This window comes from Orcinus orca, chromosome 9 (genome assembly GCF_937001465.1).
Source record: "Orcinus orca chromosome 9, mOrcOrc1.1, whole genome shotgun sequence".
NCBI classification, from domain to species: domain Eukaryota; kingdom Metazoa; phylum Chordata; class Mammalia; order Artiodactyla; family Delphinidae; genus Orcinus; species Orcinus orca.
The window spans coordinates 40,795,336-40,813,258 of NC_064567.1; the positions used below are offsets into that span (position 1 = coordinate 40,795,336).

General features: G+C 41.2%; 1 protein-coding gene across 6 annotated transcripts in view; it reads left to right on the forward strand.

Annotated features, from left to right (window-relative positions):
- The window catches only part of AOAH (acyloxyacyl hydrolase), a 171,229-nt gene that overhangs the window by 18,287 nt on the left and 135,019 nt on the right, over window positions 1-17,923 (forward strand). For all 6 annotated transcript variants that reach the window (XM_033428275.2, XM_012533065.3, XM_033428272.2 and 3 more), the window contains exons 4-5: window positions 2,782-2,848; window positions 10,492-10,591. In XM_033428275.2, coding sequence (XP_033284166.1) covers window positions 2,782-2,848; window positions 10,492-10,591 — 167 coding nt within the window. The remainder of the gene's footprint in view (window positions 1-2,781; window positions 2,849-10,491; window positions 10,592-17,923) is intronic.

Genomic DNA, 17,923 nt, shown 5'->3' on the forward strand with positions numbered 1-17,923 from the left:
TGCCTTTCAGGCAGCACTGCAAGTATATCAAAGAACACCCTGGTGTCGATTTTTAAATCGCTCTGCTCTCAGCTAAACTAGTTTTACATTAACGATACTGGAAACTCATTTCCAAAGTGCTTTGCAAGTTCACGTAATTTTGAATGTCAGTTACATAATCCTCCAAGCTTCCAAGACAGTGAAGGGAACTGAACTGAATCCTACTCCTACATTTTTCAGATGAGGAAACTGAAACCCAGAAGGGGAAGCAACCTGACCAAGGTCAGAAGCCAGTTAGCTGGTGCTGAAACCCTGGTGTCTGAGACTTGGGACATCAGAGCTTTTTTGACACCCCTAAAGAGGGACACCCAAGGGGTGCTGTTTTTATTTTATAACAGTTGCATTGATATTTAATTCACATGCCATACAATTCACTCAGTTAAAGTGTATAATTCAGTGGTTTTTAGTATATTCACAGAGTTGTGCATCCATTGACACCATTAATTTTAGAACATTTTCATTAAACCAAAAAGGACCTCCATGCCCCTTAGCCATCACCTCCCAAACATCCATTCTCCCCAGCGCTAAGCAACCACTAATCGACTTTATGCCTCTGTGAATTTGCCTATTCTAGGCATTTCATGTAAATGGAATCGTAGAAATACGTTTCTTTCACTTAGCATAATGTATTTAAGTTCATCCATGTTGTAGCATGTATCAGAAAGTCATTACTCTTTATAGTTGAATAATATTTTGTTGTGTGTAGATAGCCCATTCTGTTCATCCACTCAGTAGTTAATGGCCATTTGGGTTGAGGTATTTCCACTTCTTTGCTATTTTATATAATTCCTCTATGAACATTCATGTATAAGTTTTTGTGTGGGTATATAAATATTTGAATTCGTTTGGGCCTAGGAGTCGGCTTATTGGCTCACATAGCAACTCAATATTTAACCATTTGAGGAACTGTCAGACTGTTTACCAAAGTTGCTGTACCATTTTATACACCCACCAGCAGAATATGAGGATTCTGATTTCTCCACATCCTCAACAATACTTGTTATTATCCTTCATTTTGTACAAATAAAAGTAACCACCTCTTTTTTTAATATAAATTTATTTATTTTATTTATTTATTTTTGGCTGCGTTGGGTCTTCATTGCTGCACACGAGTTTTCTCTACTTGTGGTGAGCGGGGGCTACTCTTCGTTGTTGTGCGCGGGCTTCTCATTGCAGTGGCTTCTCTTGTTGCAGAGCATGGGCTCTAGGCACGCGGGCTTCAGGAGTTGTGGCACACGGGCTCAGTAGTTGTGGCTCACGGGCTTAGTTGCTCCACGGCATGTGGGATCTTCCCAGACCAGAGCTTGAACCCGTGTCCCCTGCATTGCCAGGTGGATTCTCAACCATTGCGCCCCCAGGGAAACCCTTATCTGTCATTTGTATTCTCACATATCATCGTGGGTATCAAGTGGTATCTCACTGTGGTTTTTATTTACATTTCCTTTAACAGCTGATGTGTTTCATGTGCTTATTGGCTATTTGTATAACTTCTTTGGAGAATATCTATTCAGATGATTTTTGAAAACGTTTGGTACAATTCATCAGTGAAGCTATCTGGTCCTGGGCTTTTCTTTATGGGACATTTTTGATTACTAATTTAATCTCTTATTGTATGTCTATTAAGATTGTATATTTATTCTTGAGTCAGTTTTGGTAGTTTGCCTTTCATTTGCTGCCATGCAGATGTCATAGTATTTCCTTATCGTTCTTTTTATTTCTGTAAGGTCAATAGTAATGTAAGATTAGTTTTAAGTTCCTACTTCAAAAGCATAATGTGTTTGAAGTCTCATGCTTTATTGCAAAAAAAAGTCCCATGAAACTATCGATTTTAATATAAAAGTAATATTTACATTATTTACCATTGAGTAAAATTGAAGTACCAGAGAGTTTTCCCATATTTATCCTGAATAGTGCCTATTCTCCAATCAACTGGTAGCCCAGTTTGAGGTACATATGACAAGAAAAATTTTTCTCAGGGAGGGTTTCCCATCTGTCCCCAGGACAGTCCATCCGTCCTAACCATGCAAAAGCCCTCCATAGAATTACCAGGGTTCCATAGTTGGCTGACAAACTGGAGAAACAGGACCAGAGATTTAACAGGTTTCCTTGTCCAAACAGACCAATCCATAAAGCCTTCCTGTATTTTCATAACAGGGGAAGCAGGAGAAGGGGGTTGTCTAGGCCATGGGTTTGCGTGTGTGTGTGTGTGTGTGTGTGTGTGTGTGTGTGTTCTCTGGTGTAGATGGCAATGCAGACACCTGTGACAGTTAGTATCCTTTTATGTCTGGAATACCAACAGCAACAATTAAATAGCCAAAGTAAAGTCTTTTTTCCCCAGATGAACATCAGAGAAGAATATTTTTAACAAAGCAATATTTCAGATTATTTACTTTAAAGCAAGTCCTGTTTCTGTCATCATCAACAAATGAGATCCTTTCCAACATTCAGACATTCCCTGCTGTACAAAAGAAAATGAAACTCCAGAATTTAACTGTATTTTTTTCAAAAATTAGTGGTCTTTAACGTCTACAGTAAACAAAGTGCCGTTTACATAAACCTGAGATGGAAATGATATTTTCATGGGTATATTAACTGTAACATTCCTCCCAAACCTTTACAATTAATCGCTTGAATTAATAATAAATTAAGCACTTAGCTTCAGTTCCTAGTAAAGATCATTATTAACTCGTGTGTTAAATTCATCATAATGAAAAGTAACTTATTTCCCCTGATTTTTCTTAGAAAAACTGTTCTTGAAGACCACCTGCTATTTAGTGGTAGGCATATTTGGACCAGACATCATAAAACTGTGAGTATGCCAGCACATTAATCTGATTTGGTTGCTGGGACATGATGGGGGGGAAGCAGGAAAACTGGGAGGTAGCTGGCTCCATTTCCAGTTGGATGTACTTTTTGTAAAAGGGCGTAATATCTCTCCAGTTCTTGTTAATAGTGGAAAATTCAAACCTGACTCAGATCCTTTGTGGTCCTAGGCAAAGGCTCCCTTTGAATTACAGAGTGGCAACCTGGCTCAGTTTCTCTCCAAGAGGATTTCAGAAGGAATTTCACCAATAATGCCAACAAGTGACAAGATCCTAGTGGCGGGACATGGGAATTTGACCCTTTCTCCCGAGCTTGCCCTACACTCCCTCCTGGGTTCTCGGGCCACGTGCTCCTCAGGTTCTTTCCTTCTCTCCTCCCACCTGCTGGTTTCCAGGCCTTCTCTCCAGCCCCACCCCTCAAGGTCCTGTATGTGCGCCATTATCATTACCTGTCTGCTTCCTTTCTTTCTTTTCTCTTTTTTGAGCTCAGAGCACTGGATCAGATAAATCATATTCCTGTTCATGGCACTTTCTCATCAAGGATTCATACATGGCTTTCTTGTATTTCTTACTTAGTTATTTACCTAGTTACTTTGAATACTGTAATTAGCTTCCAAATTACCACCCAAGGCAAATTCTAGGTCCTTCGGGTCGTACTGTGTGGTAAGGACCACACGGTCCTTCTCTTCATTCTCAAGCTTTTCTCCACCTGAGTAATAAATCCCATGTTTATCTTTCTCTTGTTTCCTTTTTCTATAGTCTTTATATATATGTATTTTTTATTAATATGATAAATTATAATCATAAAAATAATATATGCTAATACAATAAATAATTATTAATATATTTTATATATTCCTTTAAAGCATATTTTAAAATTCTGGTTATTTCTTTACTTTATGAAGAGGGTATCACATTGTCCATAATCTTTGGGGACTTACCACTTAAATTTGTATGTCTAAGATTCATCCATAGATTTGTGTCACTGCTGTAGTTCATGCACTCTGACTGCACACAGTATTCCATTGTGTCTCTACAAGAGTCTATTTCTTCACTCTCCCATTGACGGGTGTTTGGGTTGTTTTCTGGTTTTGCACTGTCCACATGTGGCACTTGTGAACAGTGCTACTGTGAACATTCTTACATGGTTCCTATTTTATATGCCTAATATTAGCCTCAGAGCAGAGTGGCTCAGAGAAGCTAACCCCACAGAAGGGTAGCCTGCAGTTACAGAATTCTAAAGACAAAAGGAACTTAAAATGATACAGACCCGAGGGATGATCAGTGTTCCATCGTGCTGTGCACCTGCCTCTATTTATATTGCCCTCCCTTTACTGTGGTCAGTGATTTTTCCCGGGCCCTGGACTGGGAGTTTTTGGAAGGCAGGGACCCCTTCTTCTTAGCTCATATCTCTATTACTGCCACTGCCTCCTAATAGAACCCCAACCCTGCAGGATTGCCCATTGCCTTGCAAGTCCAAAATCCACATCCTAGCTGGCTAGATAGCTTTTTAATGCAAAACTAATTATGGCAATCTCCAACATAAAATTTTCACACCCTTTGCAGGATTCCTTAGCCCCCTACACAAAGCTCTTTATGAACTGACCCCTGAGGACATTTTCAGACTCATCCCTGGCTGCTCCACAGCACACCATGCTCCAAACCACTTGTGATTCTCCCCACGCATCAGAAGGTTTTTGCCTCAGGACCTTTGCATGAGCTGTTCACTCAGCTTGGCACATCCAAAATCTGTACCCCAAAAATATCTTACTTCTTTGGACCTCAGCTCCAGGGTCATTTCCTCTGGAAGCTTTCCTGACCCTCCCTAGGCTAAGATAGATACCCCAACACACACACACAGACACACACACTCTTCCTATCCTGTGCAAACCCCTAGCACTTGCAAACAGCACTTATCATGTCTGTTTGTACTTTAATTCTCCATTTACTTTTTTGAGTTGATAACTAGATTGAAAGACTTCTGAGAACTAAGACTACACTTATTCATCTTAAGCAAAATACTGAATATGTGGAAGGAAGGAAGGAAGGAAGGAAGGAAGGATGGAAGGAGGGGAGGGAGGGAGGGAGGGAGGGAGGAAGGGGAAGCAAGGGGCTTTGTATCTCCAGGGCTTGGTGCAATACTTGAGCATAGAAAGCCTTTAGTAAACATTTGTTAAATTGATTAATTCTTTATAAAAATAAAATTATCACTACAGATGAACTAAAGAAAAGAAAACAATTTAGCCTATTCAATGAATCTGTTTACACACCTAGTCTGAGCCAGGTGCTCTGGGGGAAACATCAGCTTGGCCAGAGGGGTTTTCCTGGGCCTAGATCAGGGAACCAGAGAAGTAAGTGGAAAACAGTCACAGAAAAAATGGGTCTGGCAAGCCACTGAAAGAGGCTGAATAGGTGGTGGGGAGGGGAAGAAAGTTTTTCCTTTGAGAGTCATAAGTGACTAATTCTCATTAGTATGGGGGAGGCCACTTTGAAGAAAGATAGATATAATAAATGATCCCCCTTTGTGGTTCCGTCCACTATTAGTTTTGTTTGTGTGTAATTTTCCAGGACCCATATTAGTTGTTTGCTGATAGCAATTTCTCTTCCTATGGTGGCCTCTTCTTACAGCTTATTTTAATCAATCACATGCAGTTCTGGGCTGATGTAGACCCTGAACATGACAACCTTATGATTTAGTTTTACCTGAATTTCAGGCTTCCAATACTAAATGTTTCCTAACCCAGAGGGCATCCCTCCTCATTATTTCATAGGTCAATTCTCAATGATTCATGGACTAATTATTCAGCAGTTACATTTCCTACCCACAGGCGAACTACAGGATGTTGTTAGGAAGTGGGACACCTGAGTACTCGGGCATTCATTAGCCCAAGAACCTGGGTCAGGCAGGGCGGGGCTACTTCCGCGAGCAACCAAGCCTAGCCAGTGACCACGTGCTCGGTCTTCCTTGTCTTGACTTCTGTTGTGCCAGAGGTTGCCATAACAAAGCTGATGCTGGTCTTCTGTTCATCTCACCTTGCTTCATGGTATCTATTTATGCTCTCAATCATAAAATCTTACATTCCAAACTTAGGGAATATAAGATTTCAGAAATCAGGAGAGGCCTAAACTAGTAACATGTTTAGAAGAAAAATGCAAAACAGGGTTTAAAACAATTTTGGTACAACTTAAAGGTAACTAACGTATATTTAAATAGCAAAAATATAAAGTACAATAATACAACTGAGCCATTGACAAGGTAATGACAAGATTTATAGAAATGATTAAATTCCTAGTACACTCCAAAGTGTGTGGTCCAGAAGTGAGATAAAAGTGTTAAGTCGTATGAGGAAGATCTTCTTTCAATGCTGTGAGTGTATCTCTGTGGTTATATATTAATGTATAAATTCTCCTTTGAAAGTGATGTCAAAGGTCTAAATCTGAGAGCTTCCTTGTGTGAAAGGCTCTGTCCTTGCTCCCTGCCATAAGCTATCACTCTACCTGTCTGTTCAAACTTAACCCTGACCGTGCTCCCTTCTTTTGATTTATGATGATGCCAGTCATCAGCATTGACTTCCTTCTACCATGATCCTAATTAAACTTGTTAGTTAGCTCTGCCGAATGTGTTGAAGCTTCCTCCCCACGTGACTCACTCCTGTACAACTCTGTTACCTGTAAAGGTAGTAAAGGATGTCAATTGAAATGTGACCATTTTGGTCTTATTTGCAGTTCCGGGAAAAGGAAGGCAATGTTGGATGGGAATAGTTATTAAGGGTTCGGAGATTTCCTAAGGATTTCACAAATTATGTATAGCCTAAGCCTTCTGTCCCAAGGCTGGTTAAGAGGCACATGCTACTTTGCCACTTCTTTGCATCTTACACATTTCATGGTCTTACACTTGTCTGGATGTCTGAGGCTCAGCACTTTCTATTCTTGTGCAAAGGGGTGCTTCTCAATTCCAGTCTTTTGATGATAAAGCTCTGATCTTAGAGGATTGGGGAGGGAAACCACATACCCACTTCCCCTCTTCTATTTTTCAGTTCAGAGAACACAAGTCTCACTCGCTGAATGAGGTCCCCACTCCCATATTCAAGTTCACTTACTTGAAATTTTGCTCTGTTTGCAGGGGAAAGAGAATAGATCTTGGACACCATATGATGAGTTAGCTCTGGTGGTTCTGAATTGCCACAGATGGGATATTGGCCTTAGGTTGAAAAAAAAAAAAAAAAGATTAAGCAGAGCCCTATTTATTACCCTCCTGAGTCCACAAAATACCAGATCTCCCCAAAGACAGCAGTCATCAATTAAATAAATGAACCGTTAAGTTGAGAACAGATGTGTGAAACCAGCCACCCTCTCCTGATTTACTGACCCTTGGTAGGCATTACTTTGGTAATGGACCTTGTGTGTCACAAACTGCTTGTTCCACAGCTTAGTCACCTTTACGTTACCTTCCCCTCCACCTCCTATGAAGGAACCCTGGGGCCAAGCAGATGACTCTCATGATGAGCTCGTTTTCCTGTCTTAACTCAGATGCTCACAAAAAGCTGAAAAGCCGTCTAGCCAGTCACATTGTTAGTCTCATTCAGCTGGAATGAAATTTGAAAGCCATGATCCCAGCCTATGTTTTCACATACTAGTGACCATCAAAATATTTTCCCTTTTTTTAATTGAAGTATAGTTGACTTACAATATTGTCTTAGTTTCAGGGGTACAGCAAAGTGATTTGGTTATACATATATTCTTTTTTATTATTTTCCATTATAGTTTATTACAAGATATTGAACATAGTTCCCTATGCTACACAGTAAAACCTTGTTGTTTATCTGTTTTATATATGGTAGTGTGTATCTGTTAATCCCATATTCCTAATTTATCCCTCCCCCTTCCCCTTTGGTAACCATAAGTTTCTTTTCTATGTCTGTGAGTCTATTTCTGTTTTGTATATAAGTCCATTTGTACTATTTTTTAGATTCCACATATAAGTGGTATCATATAACATTTGTCTTTCTCTCTCTGACTTACTTCACTTAGTATGATAATCTCTGGGTCCATCCACGTTGCAGCAAATGGCATTATTTCATTCTTTTTTATGGCATTGTTTAATTCTTTTTTATTCCATTGTGTGTGTGTGTGTGTGTGTGTATACACACACACACACACACACACACACACACATATATCACATCTTCTTCATCCATTCACCTGTTGATAGACACTTAGGTTGCTTCCATGTCTTGGCTATTCTAAATAGTGCAGCTATGAACATTGGAGTGCATGTGTCTTTTCAAATTAGAGTTTTCATCTTTTCCTGATAGATGCCCAGGAATGGGATTCCTGGATCACATCAAAATATTTAAAGATCTCTGAGATGGACTCTCTTTCTCCGGTAGGCTTTTCATTAATATTGGGGCAGTTCTTTCTGCAAGAAGTTTCATGATATAAATTAAGACTGAAGGCCCCTCCTCACACTTTTTGCTTGGCAGTCCAAAGTTAAGATTATTAGAGCTTTTAAAGATGTTTCGATGTTCAGCAACTATTAAAAGTGCTACTTATGCACACTAAGTGAAACCAGGATGCGTTTCTGTTTTATTTTGTTTTGTTTGCACCTTGCTTTTGTTTTACGTCTCTAAATCTCGTTTTTTATTCTGCATGTCCAGGTAGAAAACTCCCTTGGAGGAGTGGACAACCCAATGGAGGGTCGCTGGAATGGTTATTGGAGGAATAAAGCAGAAATAGGAGTGAAGCCAGGGAGCAGATCCAATGACTTACATCCAGGCCCTGGTCACAGGGCCAAGCATTGCCAGGCTCACCAATGCTTCTCAAGGGCTGGCCCATGCATGGGCTGTGACTGCATTCAGTCAAAAAAAACAAAAAGACAGAAACAACTTAGCTTTGCTTGTGAAGTAGAAGGAAGAGGAAGAGGAGAAGGGTCAGGGAGAGAAGAATGGTGGTAGTGATTGTAGTAGCTGTAGAGATAGTCACTGTAATAGTTGGAGGGGGAGCGTGTTAGAGTAGATTTATTACAAGGGCACCTAAAGCATTAGAGTAGATTTATTACAAGGGCACCTAAAGCATGTCATGGAACTTAAAGACAGGAAAATATCCAGGCTTCAGACAGAGCTGGAAACAGGACTGGGAAGCCACCAGGAACAGAGTCTCTTCCCCACTGCACATGTTGGATTCTGCCGCCTGAACCCCATCCTACAGACTAGCTTTCCAAATGCTCTGTCCTCGTGGCAGGAAATGACATTACAGTCCCCAGTCACTATAGCTCCTGCTATTCTTGGAACAGCCCAGAATGAAGTCAGACTTTTTAATACCAATTCCAAATTTCCCTGAGAGAGAATCTGATTGGTCCTACTTGAATTGCAGTCTAATGAGGACCAATCAACTGGCGGGAGATATGAAGTATATACACAGTTGCCAGGAACCCACCCCTACAAGTGAAGGGGGACAGTTAAGTGATCTTGTGAGTTGAGAAGAAACCCCTCAAAATAGCTTCTAGAATCTATAACTGTCCTTCCAAGATTAGTCTCTAGATATTACCAACGTATGTTTCTGGAGTCTTTGTTTTTGTTGTTTTGATTTGAGTTTGAGTCAGTAGTTTACTTGGAAAAGTTACTAAAAGTCCACACATGACTTGTTTCTTCATTTGAAGCAGCACATTATACTCATTCTTCTTGGTTTAAGAGTGTTGGGGGTGTCATGTAGAAAATGAATATGGAAGGTTTGTTTTAACCCCTTCAAACCCAGACATAAACCAAAATGTTTGAAGAGTACTATCCTTACACCATACTCAGGGGAAAAAGTCAAAGATAAATATATTTGCTTTAAAAGGAAAAGAGGTGATTTGGATTACATCTAAGAAAATAATTTTAGGTGTTTAAGGCTATATCAAAGATTTTTTGCTATAAGGCTCAGTAAACATTAAAGTGTTGTTCTGGGACTTCCCTGGTGGTGCAGTGGTTGAGAGTCTGCCTGCCAATGCGGGGGACACGGGTTCGAGCCCTGGTCTGGGAGGGTCCCACATGCCTCTGGGCAACTGAGCCCGTGTGCCACAACTACTGAGCCTGAGCTCTAGAGCCCATGAGCCACAACTGCTGAGCCCACGTGCCACAACTACTGAAGCCCATGCACCTAGAGCTCGTGCTCCGCAACAAGAGAAGCCACAGCAATGAGAAGCCCACACACCACAACGAAGAGTAGCCCCCAATCGTCTCAACTAGAGAAAGCCCGCGCGCAGCAACAAAGAGCCAACACAGCCAAAAATAAATTAATTAAATAAATAAATTAAAAAAAAAATAATGTTGTTCCCATGAAATTACACCTCTGTCCATTTTTCCTTTCTCAATTTTATTTGCGGCTTCTCCTGAAAAGCGTCACAGTGCCCGTGTGAGAGGCCGGCTCACAGCTCAGTGCTGTGAGTCGTCTCTCCCCACCCCCAGGACCTTATTCTAAAAGTAGGAGAAAGCAAGTGGCAGGAAATCGTTATGATCCAGCAGCTGCATGGAACTGGACTCAAAGGCCATACTAGAATTCATTCTGGGAGTTGACCTTCTTTTGAAATAGCTTTTGTTTCCTAATGCCTGAGAGCTTTTAAATATCCTTTGTTTGCCCTATTTCCCTCCAGGCTCAGAGCGGATGTAAATGCTGATGTGGTGTGTCACACCCTGGAGTTTTGTAAACAGGACCCTGGCCAACCCTTGTGTCACCTTTATCCCCTTCCCAAGGTGAGTGCTTTTTCATTCTGAATGCCAGATTATGGTGATATGCAAGCCCTTTGGAAATCTGGTAAAGGGAGGTTCAGCTTCACTGGCTCCGTGGTCTGGGGACAGGGACTGGAAAAATGACATTTTCCATTACATCGCCTGGAATAATATTCCCAAACTTCAACTTAGATCCCTCTCCCATGCCATCAAAGAATGTCTTTGCTGTTTATTTTAGACTGTAATCTAGAGCTGGGCCGGCAGTACATAGGAAATCTGACCAGCCAAGGTGAGAAGAGGTTAAATCCCTCTCTACCCTTTAAAAATCAAGCAAGTTACTTTTATAGAGTGACCAACTCATGCAGTTTGCCCAGGACTTTCCTGGTATAAGCAGTTGGAAGTCCCACATCCTGGGAAAACTTGGGCAGTTGTTCCCCCTACTCTAAGCTTTATTGTTCTCACCCATAAAATTGGTCTAACAAAATACCTAAAAAACCTCCCTCATACATTTGTTGGGGGAAGTAGGTGAACTAATATATATAAAATGCTTAGCACTATACCTGCTGCATAAATAAATATTAATAAAAATGGTAGCTAATATAATTATTACCAATATCATTATTATTCAGAGGTAGCTTTTCAGAATACCGTGTGTGCATTATATCATGTTGGACAATTTTTAATTTTTATTTATTTATTTTTTAAATATTTATTTATGTATTTATTTTTTGGCTGCATCGGGTCATAGTTGCAGCACATGGGATCTTTCACTGCAGCGTGTGGGCTCTTCATTGCAGTGCATGGACTTCTCTCTAGTTGTGGCACACAGGCTCATTAGTTGCAGTGCGAGGGCTCTCTAGTTGTGGCATGTGGGCTCCGTAGTTGCGGCGTGTGGGCTTAGTTGCCCTGCGGCTTGTGGGACCTTAGTTCCCTGACCAGGGATTGAACCGGCATCCCCTGCATTACAAGACAGATTCTTAACCACTGGACCACCAGGGAAGTCCTGACAATTCTGAATTGGAATGCAGATGGAAACAGACAAATGTGGACACAATTTCCTGCTCATGCTATGAATGAGAGTATGATATTAGATCTAGTTAGGCCTCAAAATAATGATTTTCAGAAACTTCCTATAAAATAAAATAAAACAAAATAAGTGAAATAAAAAAATAAAATAAAATTCTATGCCCCCTTTCCCAGAATTATAGTCTTTCTATATATAACAAAACAGGCTTCTGTTTTATTTGTAATTTCCTTTTTATTCTTATTGAAATAAAGTTATTTTAACACTTTTTGGCCTAACCAATGAACACGATTTGGGTTACTGGTAATAGTAAATATCATAAGGCTGTCTCTCTGAGCAGGAAGAAAGAGATGCAAATACCTGGGGTACATGTGCATTTCATGCTACCTCGATTATTGACTAAGTGCCAGTTAAATTTCCCTTAATTCTACCTGAGAAGATGTGGTCTCCACTGATTTCTAGAAGAGTTAATTTTAATTAAGATATTTTTTCCATGTATTCAAATAGCATGCGAATATAATAATATTCACTGTTTGATAATGTACAGAAGTAACATGTCTCTATGTACAAAGGCAAGTGATATGGGTTTTTGTGATTTCCTTAAATAACATCATTTTATATATTTTCACACTCACAGCTATACATAGTCACAAAATGTTCAACTTTAAACTATCCCATTTAAAATGACATTCTTTATTTTTATACTCTGTAGAATTTATACTCGAAATAGCATTTCCTTGTCCTCCCATCACCACCCCCTTTTCAATTCCCAACTTGGGAACATTTCGACCATCATTTCTGGCTGGGAGGAAGTTGGAGGATTTCATCTCAGAAATGTTCAGCTTTCACCCCAGCTGGGCGTGCTCCCTGGTCCCTCCACCCTCCTCCTCAAATCCCATCGCCAGCCTCCATCTCTACGGAGGACACAGAAAAGAGGGGCAGTTGGTGCAAATGTGGACAGCTTCATCCTCTTCTGCCTCCACAATTTCCTTTAATAGCAATAACTGATATTTACTGAGCATTTACTGTACTTACGCTTCATCCTGTCTAGTCCCCCAAATAGCCCCAGCGTGGAAGCACCATTATGACACCTTTTCTAAGACTGAGGAAACTGAGGGTTAAAAAGGTTACAGAACTTGCTGAAAGTCACTCCCCTGAGAAAGACCAGAAATGGGATTCACATCCCTGTCCTTTGCTCAGAGAGGTTGGTTGGTCTCTCAACCTTTGTGTCAGTGTTTCTTGAAAATACCCTCGGGATATCTCTTCACAGTAGTCAACTGAAATCCCACCACCAGAAATAACCAATATTAAAATATTGGAAGGCTTCCCTGGTGGCGCAGTGGTTGAGAGTCTGCCTGCCGATGCAGGGGACACGGGTTCGTGCCCCAGTCCGGGAAGATCCCACAGGCCGCACAGCAGCTGGGCCCGTGGGCCATGGCCGCTGAGCCTGCGCGTCCAGAGCCTGTGCTCCGCAACGGGAGAGGCCACAGCAGTGAGAGACCCGCGTACCGCAAAAAAAAAAAAATATATATATATATATATATATAGGATATTTTCCTTTTAATTTTTAAATAAATTATATTAATTTCTTTGAGAGTTATGATAATGTTATATGTACAAATTTTTATCCTACTCTTCCCCCTTAACATTACATTTTGAGTATGCATTTTTTTAAATGGTACATATCAGACCTACTTCTCATTCCCATGGCACACAAATTACACCTACAAAGCAGGTGTGAATTAGAAGTAAAGATACAGATATAATTTCCAGCCTGCCAGAGCCTTCCTCATGACCCTTCCAGTCAATAATCCCCCCGCCAATACAGCCACTATTCTGAAATCTACCACCACAGATTACTTCATTTATATAACGTTCTACTCTTGAATTTCATGTAAATGGAAGAATACAGTATATTCTTCTTTGTGTCTGGTTTCTTTTGTCTGTGAGAGTCATCTGTGTTATTACAAGTAACAGTATCATTGCATGAAGTTTTCACACAATCATCTTTTGATGTTACTCCTGCTATAGCTTCCCAACTAGTTCAACCAAATCTGCTCTTGACCTCTTTCTATTTCTTTCTTTCTTTTTTTTTTTTTTTTTTGCGTACGCAGCCCTCTCACTGTTGTGGCCTCTCCCATTGCGGAGCACAGGCTCCAGAGGCGCAGGCTCAGCGGCCATGGCTCACGGGCCCAGCCGCTCCGCGGCATGTGGGATCCTCCTGGACCGGGGCAGGAACCTGTGTCCCCTGCATCGGCAGGCGGACTCTCAACCACTGCGCCACCAGGGATGCCCTCCTGACCTCTTTCCAATAAATTTTCCATACGGATGTCAGAAATGTCTTTCTATAAAATAGATATGATCTTGTCTACCCCAAAATCTTTGCCTGAAGGATGAGGAAGCCATCCCTCTTCTTGACACACTCTTCTTGTCAAAGCTCCTGTAGGTTCTTTCTTTGAACTTGCCTTGTCTTGAATGATATACCTGCATGATCATCTGTGAGTCTCTCCCACTAGGCTATAACCTCCAGGAGGTCAGATTCTATCTTGTTCATCTATGTATACTCAATGTCTAGGATGGTGCCTTATACATAACAAAGAAATATTTGTCGAATGAATAAACGACGTGCCACTAGTTTCTCATTTGCATTGCTGATGGAAATTCTAATTGTCCTTACTTCATGGCCACACTAATTTTCTTGTTGCATACCTCTAATCATATTATTTCCCCCAGCCTATGACCTCCACATTGCCTGCACAATTAAGTACACATTTTCACTTAGCATTTTAGGATTCTCAAAAAGCCTTCCTGGACCTCTACTATTATCCTTGTGTAGCTCATGCTGTAGACCAAAAGGAGTGATTGGCTCCCCCTTGAACCCATCTCAACCTTCCCAACCCTGCACCTTTGCACCTCTTAATCATTCCTTCTACCCAGAATGCCCCGTCAACACCAAGCAATCCTTCTAGCTCATCTCATTGTCACCTTCTCTGTAAAATAACTCTTAATCCTCTCCACAAAATGTTAACTCTCCTCTCAACCAACAGCATGAAATACCTTTTCGAGTACTACAATGTGCCAGTACTTTTCTAAATGTTTCATGTATATTAATCATTCAATCTTATGAAATAAGCATTGTCGTCACCCACACGTTATAGATGAGGAAAGGGAGTCACAGAGATATTAAGTTTACATAGATTTCCTTATTAGAATGTAAATATAGCAGGCAGCAGCTCTGCATCTTGCCCATCTCTGTCGCCTCCATCTTGCCAGGCACATATGTGGTATGTGAGTAATGTACCAGGCACTGCACTTTACATACGTGATCTCATTTAGCAGTGCTCTTGGGGGTGTATTTATTTTGCAGATGAGGAAACTGAGACAAAAAGATAAGGATTTTGCCTAGATGACACAGCTAGTAAGGGGCAAGGAGAGGATTCAGCCCTGGGTCTGTTTGTCCTTAAAGCCAAGTTCTTACCACTGTGCTCTGTGCCTCACTGATACCCCTGGGGTATTGGTATTCTGAGTCAAACCACTGCTCCTGGGCCAGCTAGTTCCTCACAAGCAGGACTCTGCACCCTCAATGTCCTGCGTTTCATGTGTTTCAGATTCCAGTAAAATGCAGTATGATGCAAGCCATCGTCCCTGCAAAATGCATGCTATGGAGTAGAGGGACAAAGGGGTCTCTCTGCTCCAGGGGCCTGCAGGGGCGAAGCCCCGCAGTGCAGAGCAACAGGTGCCTGACTTTAGTGGGGCCAAAAGCAAAAGGTGGGACAGCATGTAGGGACTGCAACGAACCCGTGTTCATTATCTACAGCAAAGCTGAAATTCCAGCCCGCTTCTCGCCAGTCCTTTAGTCACATCTCCATATCCTTCTCTACCATGCGTTCAAAAATGACAAACTCCTTCCATCATTAATTGAAGCAAGAAACAGTCTACAGTGTTCAGTGGGCACGAGGAGGATGGAGTGGGAATAGGCGGCGTGGAGGGAAGAAGAGGACAAGACAGGGAGAAAGGAGAGAGGAGGGGAGGAGAGAGAAGAGGAGAGGAAAAGGAAAAGTGCAGACTGTGTTGTAAAGACCACCCAGATGGTTTTGTGCTACTTTGGGGGGATTATTTATAGCATTCCTCCTCTCATTTGCACACAAAGCAAGGCCCTGCCTGCTGCCAGTGTGCATGTGCATGAGCACGATCCCGACACCACAGCTCTCCAGCTGAAAACTATATGTGGTTTCTTCACGTGTGCCCTGTTGCTTTAAACCTCTCATTTTTAGATCAGAGGGTTACCATGTACGAGCCCTGATTGGGCCTAGTGCAGCCTGGAGCCTCCGCAGTTTTATGCTGCTCCCTCCTGGGTCCCTTAACTCTGAGATCCCCAAGCAGACTCTGTGGCTTTGAACCGACCTCCTTCCTCACCAACCCTGAGCTGGAGGGACGGGCCGTATTTAGCAACATCTCTAAGGCATAGTCAAGACTTACTTCACACCACTTTGATCTACATTACAAGAGAATTATGTTCAGAATGTGTGCGCTAGTGGAGATAGATTCTTCTGTTTCCCTGGGGCCTCCAACCCATTTAAACGACTGCAAAAGAGACCTGCTGCCTTAGGAAAGCAATCCAGACTTTGCGACAGCTTTTCCCACAGTAAATCCGATTTCTGCAGGAACCAGAAGCTCTCCAGTGCTGAGTGTGTGGGCGTGTGTGCATGTACACGGAATTCGTGTTTCCCTGGAATCAAACTACCAGGAAGCCGACATAAGGAGAAAGTTAGCACTTTTTATGAGAAAGCGACACAGGACAAATTCTCGTTCAACTGAGGAATAAACAATCTGACCTCAGGAATTTATATTTTTTAAACATTAAGTGTCAGATAAAATATCTGGTGTCTCTTTTAATGGGAGGTAATAGGGTTTAGGAAAAAATTATAGAGGGATAGGAAATTTAACATTTTCTAAGATTTACTAATCACTGAATTTCCTTCTGTACAATGGACAGTGCCTTTCCGTTCATAATGACGTGCTTTGCTCTGTGAGCCTGCAATGTGCTTTACCGTTTAATCGCCCCCAAACTCCGTTTTTTTTTTAATAAGATTTTTATTTTGGAATAATTTCAGGTTTACAAAAAAGTTGTGAAGATTCCATAGAGAGCACACCCTCACCCAAGTTTCCCCTAATGTTAACATTTTAACATTACTTGGTCAAAACTAGAGAAGCCGACATTACCCTTGTACGTGACTAGTAACCAAACTTCAAAGTTGATTTGGAGTTCACCAGTTTTTCCTCTAATGTCCTTCCTCTGTTCCAGGATCTAATCCAGGACACACATTGCATTTAGGGTCTCCCTAGTCTCCTCTAGTCTATGATGGGTTTTCATTCTTTCCTTGCTTTTCATGACCTTGACAGTTTTCAGGAGTACTGGTTAAGTATGTTCATTAAATGTCCCTCAAATTGGGATTTGTTTGATGTTTTTATATTGATTAGACAGTCTTTTTTTTTTTTTTGGAAGGAACACCACAGAGGTTAAGTGCCCTTCTCATCACATTTTATCAGGGGTACCTGATACCCACATGACATCCAGGGGGACGTTAACCTTGATCACTTTGTTAAGGTGGTGTTTGCCAGGCTTCCTCATAGGAAAGTCACTATTTTTCCCTTTTCCTTTTCTCTGTTCTTTAGAACTGGGTCACTAAGTCCAAACCACACTCAGTAGGATGGGGGCTCTAAGCCCACCTCCTGGAGAAGGGAGTATATTATTTGGAATTCTTCTGCAAAGATATATCTCCCCTTCCCTATTTATGTATCCAGTTATTCATTTATGTCAGTATAGACTTGTGTACATGTATTTCATACTTTGAGTTATAATTCAGTACCACGTTACTTATTTTCTTGCTGAGATTTTTTTAGCTTTGGCCACTGGGAGCTCTTTCGGGTTGCCCTGGGTCCTTTTGACACAGCTCCATTCCATTCCTTTTTTTTTTCTTTGCTTGTTGTCTTTCTTTCTTTCTTCCTTTCTTCATTCCTTCTTTTTTTCCTTTCTTTCTTTAGAATTTCCTTACTTTCTGGTAATGCCAGATGATCCAGGGTCATCTTGTATTTTTCCTGCCCCAACCCTACAATCCACCACTTTCGAAGGTGACCTGGTTCCTTTTATTGGGGAATGGTGTTTAGAAACTGAGATCTGGTTGCTGGGTGTGCCTGTTGTTACTAGGATGGCATTGCTTCTAGATCCTCCTAGAGGAGAGTTTAGTAAAGTATATTTGTATGTATGTAAGCCATGAATCTACCCATCTGTGTGTGTGTGTGTGTGTGTGTGTGGACATGAGTTCATACTG